Here is a 10,141-nt window from a genome sequence, read left to right on the forward strand (position 1 = left end):
TCAAATCTGGATTCAGCAAAATTGTTCTTTCCGCGTACATGCACGCGTTTGTATATTTTTATCGAATAAATATTCTATTTATATACATACAAGTCTTCGTTCCTCGCAGATGAGACAGAAGCGAGATAGATGAACATAAGATTCATTATGAAACGTGTGAATTTTAATCAATGCCGTTCTCGATTTTCTATTATAGGATCCTCAGGCAAGTTACGACGTCAACAGTCACGATGAAGATCCCATGCCGAGGTACGATCTCGTAGATAGCAATCGACACGGCACCAGGTGCGCCGGAGAGGTCGCAGCCACTGCCAACAATTCTCTTTGCGCCGTAGGTGTTGCTTTTGGAGCAGGCGTAGGTGGTGAGTATATTCTACGAAAGGATTACTTAATATTTCGATGCACTTTGGGAATCGAAAAGACTTTACGTACTGCATTTTTTAGAAACTCTTTTTATATACACATATATAATTTAAGAGCTCTGATGAGCTGTGAAGATTTTTATTTTAATCCGTGTCTTATCTTAATCCTGAATTGCACAGCGCGAGTAAATGTAAAATTTTAATTGCCGCTTTAATAAGAGCTTATTGCGCAAAAGTTCGAGTGCAAGATGAAAATAAGATATTAAAAAACTTTGAGGAGAAGCGGGAGAGGTGAGGTGTTTAAATATTAAATCATCGCGGAAATGACAGTTCAATTCCGGGCAATCGCGCTTAAATCTATTTGCAGTTCTGTTTCCAATTAGCAGCAGCGAAGTCAGGGTACTCGCGCGCTGCGAACGACACGTGTTTGTAATAAGCGGAATTGATATCGCGAGGTCGCATCATTTTCGAGTTAGAAATGCGGGATTGGCAATAGCCTGTTATGTGCATTACATTCGGGACTGATCCAAATCGGCGCGCAGTGCCCAATTTCGACCTTGTAAATTGGGGCTCTCTATTCCACATGTTGTGGCAATTGTGTAGGATAATTAACTCAAACGGGAAATGCGTGCCCGTTTGGAGGCTCTTGACATACATATATACACGTGTATATCTCTGAATTATATATATTCTCAGAAAATCGGCAGTAAAGATTTGCATATCTTTAATATGCATGCGAGAAATCGATTATTTATGAACATGCATGTGCTACATAAAGTCACAATGCTGCTATACATAATGTTGGCCATTAACTTTCCATAATTCCGTCTTCGAACAGGTGTTCGAATGCTGGACGGTGACGTGACAGATGCCGTCGAAGCGAGATCCTTGAGCCTTAATCCCCAACACATCGATATTTATAGCGCCTCGTGGGGACCGGATGACGATGGTAAGACTGTAGACGGTCCTGGTGAACTGGCTACCAGAGCCTTCATCGAGGGAATTACCAAAGTGAGTGCCGCAGAGAGCTATATTATTTATATCTCGCGTGTGACGCGCGAATTTATTTATAGACGCAAGTCATTAAGAATTCTAAAATACTTCTTAAATCTATAATTATTTTAATACTGTTGTTTTTATTGCCTGCGTTTTCATCAATCTTAAAATAAAAATTCGTGCGCCACATAAAATGAATTATGTTTACATTTATTTTTAACTTACAAGTTTCGGTAGCTGGAACGAGACAATGTTGTACTAAAAAAAATAGGTTTGTCCAGAAAATAAATTTCAAATCGGAGTATTTCGTAAAGTTTTCCAACAAATGCCGCTTTCTTCGTAAATATTATGTAAACGTTATTTGCTTAATCGACAGATTATTTGTCAAGGATACTCGTAATAATTATCTTAATTGTCATATCTTTTTCATTATTATGTCTCTAACAAGTTGAAAGAAAGTATGCCGCGTGCCCTGAAGCTTCAGACTTCGACGTAGCAGCGTAATCCACTTAGGACTGCAATTTTCTTCGCTATAATTTCCCGCGCTATGACAAGATAAATGCAATTAGCTGCAAGGTACCTCCGTACGACATAGAAGCTTCCAGTTTGCTTTAAGACACTTCCTTACTCTCGAGCGTCGAGCACGGGATTTTAAAGCTTCGCATTACAACGCTTATGCTTTGTTAATACGTTACATAAAGAATCATTAACTATAGAATTCAAGTGAAATTTCTCAGCTATACGCGGGAACTCAGATGTTAATTTAGATAATTGATGATTTTTAATTGAAAATTAATTGAGAATTTTAATTAAAAATTTTTCTGTAGGTATATAAAAAATTCTTAGAAAAATACTATATATTCGCGAAAATAATATTAATCGATAAGCTATTTAATACAACGTTGCAGTACTGAAATGCCAATGCGAGACGTTGCTCGCACTAGAGATCGTTCCAATTTTCCATTATTTTCCTACGGATTGGAATTCCTTTGTAATTACTCTCATCGGCTATCAACATTTTTATTTGAGAATAAAAAGGAGATTTAACAGCTATCCTGATTAAAGTCGACGAACTCCAAGTTCAATTATCGCTTTCCCGATTTCTTACGTCTCGCTCCAAAGAAATACATTTAACTCGGTAATGCTTCTCTTTGTAGAACTAAACAGAGAAGAAGAAGTTGCTTTAAGTGCCGTAACTATTACAGATTTCTCACTCAATGAGCACAGGGAAAATGTAGACATTTGTTTTTTTTTCGATTGCGAGGCAGTAAGAAGTACATTCGAACAATTTTAATATTATATATATTATTTAATATTTTAATATTGTTTTCTTTTCTCGATAATGTGCACATTTCGCATATATTTTCTTTTTTTTTCTTAAAGAATTTTTTAATAGGGCCAAAAACGTTACATCTCTGTAAAAATAATTACGCGAAGATCGTCTTTTATACTTTTCATCTTTTGATTAAAAATTTAGTGTGACATTTACTTTTATAAAAATAGTGAAACCAATTTAATTTAATTTTCTCATTTTTAAGAGTGATTATTCTTACAAAATATTGTGTATAAAAAGTGTACGATGTCTCTCATCGAATTCCTTCGAATCTCATAGCTCTTCGAAAACAAAATTCGCCGGTTCGTTCATTAATGCGATTCGTATGCGCTCCTGTCCGAACAACGCACCGGGATGAAATGAAATTTGCACAAATGTATCACGCAGAAGCATCCCCCTGAAATCTTCCGAGTTTCAATGCGGCGACAATGGCCATTGTCATCTCGATGTATACGCCTCGGCTCTTCGATCGCGTTCGCAGCGTTCCTTTATCGCGATGGCGAACTTTAGCATTGAGAGGGGGAGGCCTCTACTTCAAGTAACGATCATTAAAGCGCCGATACCTAGCACTAAAACGGAGCTATCAGATGCTGTCGAGAAACTCTAGTAAAGATCCTTCGTATACAGCCCGTTTCTATTATCTACTTGATTCACACGATCCCGCGTCCTATTTTACGACAGTCATATAGCCAGTGACTCGATAAAAAATTAAAGTTTTTTCGTTATCGTCTTTTTGAAAGTATTTCGGGCGCGAAATTCATTCTCGAAATAAGTACACGCGTGAAAACTTCTTTAAATATCGTTCAAATTTATGCAGATTGCATTAATGGTTAACGATCCATTAGCATTCTGTTAATGCGTCTTACAACATTAAAATATTATACTTGAAGTTACAAAAGAGAAGCGCTGAAAATATCTAGTATTGTGCTAATAATGTTTTCTAAATTGTCGCGCACTACGTTGATCGCTTCAATGTCCGTAATCAACGATTGATTTTCTTCGACGTCGCAGTCGTCGACGGAACGATGACAGATGTAATTCGATTAGCAGGAACGACGAAGAACTCCTACAGTCAGACCCGGTTTAATAGACTCGCTCGAGAGGTCAGCCCTCAGAAAGTTTCTAATTGGGTGCTTTTAAGCGACCGGCCGGCTTGCGCCGCGCTAACACGTATTACCATTTTAAACTTACTGCCAGCGACGAAACTGCAAATCATATGCAAATGACAGTATGGACGATACAAAACTCGTTAAAACATATGATAACTATCGAGTGAAAGACCCTCAAGAAATAGTCACAGGTGCACTTCCTTTAATTACAGTTACTCTTTGTGTTAAAATTATGCTAAAACGTTTTCATATACAGTAGAACTTACTTACATCCGGTGAACGTTCTATGTGGAGGATAGAATGAGTAGTAAAATGAGTAACATTTAAATCACTTCTCGGCAGGATTATTAAATGGCCATTATGCTGCCGAGATTGCTTTTATCTCGTAATATCTTTTATTTTGCGCAATAGAATTTAAAGTCGACATCCGTATTTTCCGAAATCGATTTTTATTGATTACACACAAACGAAACATTTCACAGCTAGAAACGAAATAAAAACAAAATCATATAAAAAAATTTAAATCAAGAGACAAACATATGTATCGTCGAAAAATTTCCCTTGAATTTTTTAAATCTAAATTTTATCCATTTAATTTTAATTGATATACGATATAATTTATATTGTATTAATTTAAATGTATTATACAAACTTACGTAATGGGATTGTTGAATAATTGTATATATATATTAAATCTATCTTTTTTAATTACTGCTTTTCATCGAAATCTGTAATATAATACGTAATACAATATTTTAATATCAGATGTAACATAATTATAATACAGAAAATAATAATACAGAATGTAATGTAATGGAAATTCGCGTGCAATATGATACTGTCAACACAGCATTTTTATGTAACCGTCCTCTAAATACTGTTTTAAAAGATGCGATTAGTTTATCTACATTTTCTCAATGTTTAAGCAACTAATATAGACAACTGATATATCAAGCTATTATGTTATTTCAGCGACTGTTTGGTTTTGCGCACTGTTATATATACCTGACTGAACGACAATTCCCTTTATATCGTATTATGCACTATCTTATATTCGACAAAGGCAAATACGTGTACGGCTCGGAATTCTCTTTGGGACCTGTTATCAGATTCGATAATCTCACCCTTTTGTCGGCAGAATTGTAACTAACTGCAGAATTCGTACATATTCAACAAAATTGCGTGAAATATGTGCATATATGCGTTAAATTAAATTAACCCATACGTATCATTTTTTTTTATGTTTGCAATTTTATTTTAATTATTTTGAATCGGATAGAATGAATTAAATTTGTTTTTAGTGGAAATATCGAGTAGAGAATAATATATTTTTGTAACGCTAATTTATTTTATCACAGTTTATTATAATCTACATTTAGAAATTTAAAAAGATATTAATTTGGCGTGAATTAGATTACATAATAATAATTTCAATATGGTCGATTAACAATAGTTATACAGATCGAATTTAGCTGTCTGGTACAGTCAGGCGGATGCCTTATCACTTTACGATCAAATAGCTTTACTGATCAAAGGCTGGAACACTATATTGCTGAATTAGTTAACGTCGAGCCTCAAAGAGAGTTCAGAGTTCGCGGTCACGCCTATGTGTACCTTAGTACCGGACGACTGGTCTTATCACGAGATAGCCGGACCCGCAGGCTCGATAAAGAGTGCATCTGTAAAACCAGGCAATATACTTCGCGGTGTATAAAAGTGTCATACAAATCTCCCGAGGTATTCATAAAAGAAAGATTCGTGATGATAAGAACTGAGATACGTGACGAGATAACGAATAAATATTTAAGCTCTGCAGTTCTCTGTAACAATGATTAACTCGAAGCTTTCTTGAAAAATTCTTAGAATTCATTACATAAGTAACCGGCACGCGCCACATGAATAATCTCCAATCGTCCCTTTGCCCGCCGAATGATCTCGCCGAAGATTATGAAACTCCATTGCCAAAATTCCCCTTTTAATCTCTGAATGGGAGTCACATAGAAAATGCAGGAGCGTTTCTCGTTTCTCGAAAGAGCTCAAGACACACAATTCAGAGCCTCACTCAGAGACCTTACGGAGACCATTAACGCTAAACACTCAGCCTCATCGGCTTCCTAACAATGGTTTCGTTCCGAATCATCCGCTATTGTGTGTCTACGGGGCGCACAGAAAGCGGCTTTAACATGCAAAGTGTCTCAAACTTTGAAAGCGCCTTAAGCGTTTCGAGCGTCTTAAAGCCAAAGTACCGGCGAAAAAAGTCAACCGCGCCTAGAGTATTATCCGTATAGCGGCAAATCCAGACTCACTTTAGCGTTTGAAGCACCGTATAACCGCTTGTTAAATCAACGCCATTTTAACGCCGCGACTCGAATTTGCCGGGGCGCGCGTTGTAAGTCTTCTAAATTGTATATGTATTTATGCACGAGGACTCTCTTAAGTATATTTTAAGACAGTCCGAATGATTGCATATAATTCAACGCACATCATATAACAATGGTCTTTTTCGGTGAAGTAAATTATAGAAACTTTTCAATGAAACCCCCGTCGCAGGGTCGGAACGGTAAGGGCTCGATCTTCGTGTGGGCGTCCGGGAACGGCGGCCGGGACCACGATAACTGCAATTGCGACGGCTATACCAATAGTATCTGGACGCTGTCGATCAGTAGCGCGACAGAGAACGGCCTTGTGCCCTGGTACAGCGAGGCATGCTCGTCCACCCTCGCCACCACGTACAGCTCGGGCTCTACCGGCGAGAAGCAGGTCGTCACTACGGATCTGCATCATCACTGTACCAGCAGCCACACCGGCACCTCCGCATCGGCGCCGTTAGCGGCCGGCATTTGCGCTCTCGCTCTGGAAGCGAACAGAGATCTCACCTGGAGGGACATGCAGCACATCGTGGTCAGAACTGCCAAACCTGCGAACCTGCAGGCGCCCGATTGGGTGGTCAACGGCGTCGGTAGAAATGGTGAGTAATTCATCAATTTATAACAAGAAATAAAAAGAGAAGATTTCTTAAAAATTAAACTTGCATAATTTTCATGAGAAAAAACAAAATTATTAATTACGTAGCTATATGTAAATTTTAAACTTATAAATTTTAAAAGCAATTAAATCACAAAAGTTTCAATTTTTATAGAATAAATATAATAATAAATATAACATATATTAAATATATAATTAATTAATATTTATCTTTTCTAACAGAATATTTGAATCAATTTATCATATATTTATTTAGTGAATTAATAAGTATAGAATTCTAATCTAGATAATAAAATTTTATTTAAAAAAAATTGGATAAAAATCTTTTCATTGTTGCGATTCAATTTCCGTTTAACAGTGAGCCACAGCTTCGGTTACGGGCTGATGGACGCCACTGCCATGGTACGCTTAGCAAGAAGATGGAGAACCGTCCCGGAGCAACACAGATGCGAAGTATCGGCGCCACACACGGGCAGGTGAGCGTTCACAAATTATGCTATTGAATATAAGTAATAGGAATTTTGAAAGTTCTTTTTTTTTTATTCAAATTATCGTTACACGAAGAATAATGTGACAATTATGCAAAGAATCGTCGGTTCTAAGAAAACCGCTCGAAGATGAGGAAAATCGGGATTTGATTCGACCGTACAGATCGCTATCTGTCCCTTGGGGAAACGAACATGTCTCTCGCAGATTGCAGATTCGTTCGAGCATGTCGGCTACCGTCAAGCGGGCTTTACTCGTCTGAAATTGCACTGAAAATCACGTGTAATGTAGCATTTACATTGTCGAGGATTGCAACGAACGAGGACAAATCGCACGTTGTGTTGAACAAGCATTTACACTTAACTTAAAATGTAATCATTTTCTCTCTAAATCTAAATCAGTGGAAAAATCACTGATTGAGTCAGTAAATCTATATAATCTAACTTAATCTAATGCTTTGCATTACTGATAAATAAGTGAAACAGAGCCGAATCCGCTGTGCAATTAGCGAGAATTGCGAAATCCACTGATTTGTTAACGATTACAGAGATTTTTTACTTATTTATTAGTGATTTTCAAGAGTCAATAAAGTTGAATTTCACTGATTACTAGTAATATACTTGGGACTGATGCATTCAATGAATAACCATTGATAATCAGTAACTATATCCACTATTTAGAGAGTTCAAATTGCGCTAAAACACTAGACATGAAAGCTGTAGTCAGAAATTCTGTATACACAATAATTCTGAAAGGCTTGTGCTGATAAGCACAACAATTGAAAATTATTGATGCAATTTAATATTTACTATTTTTAACGTTTTAAAATAATATTTAATGTTTAAAAAATAAAAATATTACAACTGTGTTTTCTACAATCTTATTCGTCAGAAAAAATTGTTATCGATGTTTTACTTATTTTATTAATATACTAACATTAAAAGTCACTAGTTAGAATTCTGTATACACAACATGTATACACAAATTCTGAAATGTTTGTGCTACTAATAAGCGAGCGATTGAAAATTATTAATGCGACATTTGTTGTTTTATCGCACTAAAATAATATCCAACGTTTGAAAAACAAATATACAATCGTTTACAAAACAAATATGGCAATCGTTTGAAGAATAAATATTACAATTGCTTTTTATAATTTTCTCTCTTCAGGAAAAAATTGTTAGCGGATGTTTTATTTATTTTATTAATACTTTACTAACATTAAAAGGACACAATTTTCATAAATAATGTAGAATAAAATAACTATATCAACTAATATCTTGATATAAAAATACCAAGTTATATAATATTGCTAAAAGAGCATTCGAGAAGTGGCACAATTCGAGAGGTATAAAGTATTTAACAAATAATGCGCAATTGACCGAATTGCTCGGAGCGATGATTTAAACGAGAAAAGAATATAAATATATATATATATATATATATATATATATACATATATACACTTAAAAGTATACCTGCGAAAAATTGGTATGCGCGAGCTTAACACTTGACCCGAATTTTCGTTTACTTTCTAGGACAATACCGCCGAAGAGCCAATTGGTCCTCGACTTACATGTCAAGGAGTGCAGCGGCGTTAATTTTCTCGAGCATGTTCAGGTAAGTTGAGCGTGTCATTCACAAGTGACATCGCTAATTAGCGGATTTCGGTGTCGAGCTAAACCGAGAAGCACAAACTCGGACTGCATTTCGAGAACAAAATGTTTCGCCGGCTGGCGCTGTAACGGTAGAATTTTATTTACTTTTACATTCGAGTAAACTAATTTATTTGTCATCGTTTTGTTCACTGCCTATGTGGAAAAACTAAGGTAAACTGTAACTCATGCTAAACAGTTTTAATGCTCGCCAAATTAACTTAAAGTGTATTAATGACTGCGTCTGTCGGCGAAATGTAATTACTAGATCCGGTTCAGATCTCGTGTTAAAGAAACTAAATGAATTAAGTTAATTACTCTTATGAAATTATTAGTTACACGGCGTGAAATTACCTCGTAAAATCTGCGTCTGACTTGTTCCCTCTTTTTTTTTTAGATTAGTTAACTTAGCAGAATTAAATGTATACATAAAGTTATTAATGAAATATTGTGCCATCAATTTGGAAATTTGTCAAGTTTCGGTTTCTTTTTTTTTCCCCCCACAAAACTGGTATACAGAAAGTCGTAAATGTCGGTAATGAAAAATATATACCGTGATCGGTGATAATGGCACAATGATATAACGCTTGTCGCAGGCGAAAGTATCGCTGATGGCAGTGAGACGAGGGGATCTTCAGATACAGCTAACATCTCCTCAAGGCACGAAGAGCACTCTTCTCGCTAAAAGGCCGCACGACATCTCGAAGGCCGGTTTCAGCCAATGGCCATTTATGTCAGTGCACACGTGGGGTGAGAGGCCGCACGGCACCTGGAAATTAGAAATTCACAATGAGGGTCGATATCTCGGTAAGTGGATTACGTCTTCCGCTATTTCGCGTTATCGCACAATCATTGAAGATTGCCTGATTAATAGTGATGAGCGACTTAATTCCGCGATATTAATCACGATCATGTCTGCGTCTTTAATATGCTATGTGATTTTTATCGCTAATAACTAGCTGCCAGTTAGACTAATTGAAATTACTTTATTAAATTATTGATCGTTAAAACTCAATTTCACCTAAAGAATTGATTTACCTTTAAGTAATTTTCAATAAAACAAATATATATATATCTATATATATTAATTAAAATTGTTTAATTGAACGAACTTACCGTGAAGTTCGATTCCAATTATGCTGTCTCGTCCGGATGGATATGTAGTAGCGATCCGTCGCGTTATCCTCAACAGGCAAATTCAAAGCTCAAAAAGCT

General features: G+C 36.2%; 1 protein-coding gene across 1 annotated transcript in view; it reads left to right on the plus strand.

Moving 5' to 3' along the window:
* LOC105456304 (furin-like protease 1) overlaps positions 1-9,885 on the plus strand; it is a 211,263-nt gene extending 201,378 nt beyond the window's left edge. Inside the window, exons 5-10 of the mRNA XM_011700250.1 lie at positions 197-362; positions 1,201-1,373; positions 6,351-6,768; positions 7,144-7,261; positions 8,810-8,891; positions 9,523-9,885. Of these exons, the coding sequence (XP_011698552.1) occupies positions 197-362; positions 1,201-1,373; positions 6,351-6,768; positions 7,144-7,261; positions 8,810-8,891; positions 9,523-9,885 (1,320 nt within the window). The remainder of the gene's footprint in view (positions 1-196; positions 363-1,200; positions 1,374-6,350; positions 6,769-7,143; positions 7,262-8,809; positions 8,892-9,522) is intronic.
* Positions 9,886-10,141: the final 256 nt, after the last annotated feature.

This window comes from Wasmannia auropunctata, unplaced genomic scaffold, assembly GCF_000956235.1.
Source record: "Wasmannia auropunctata unplaced genomic scaffold, wasmannia.A_1.0 LD335721.1, whole genome shotgun sequence".
Classification (NCBI taxonomy): Eukaryota; Metazoa; Arthropoda; class Insecta; order Hymenoptera; family Formicidae; genus Wasmannia; species Wasmannia auropunctata.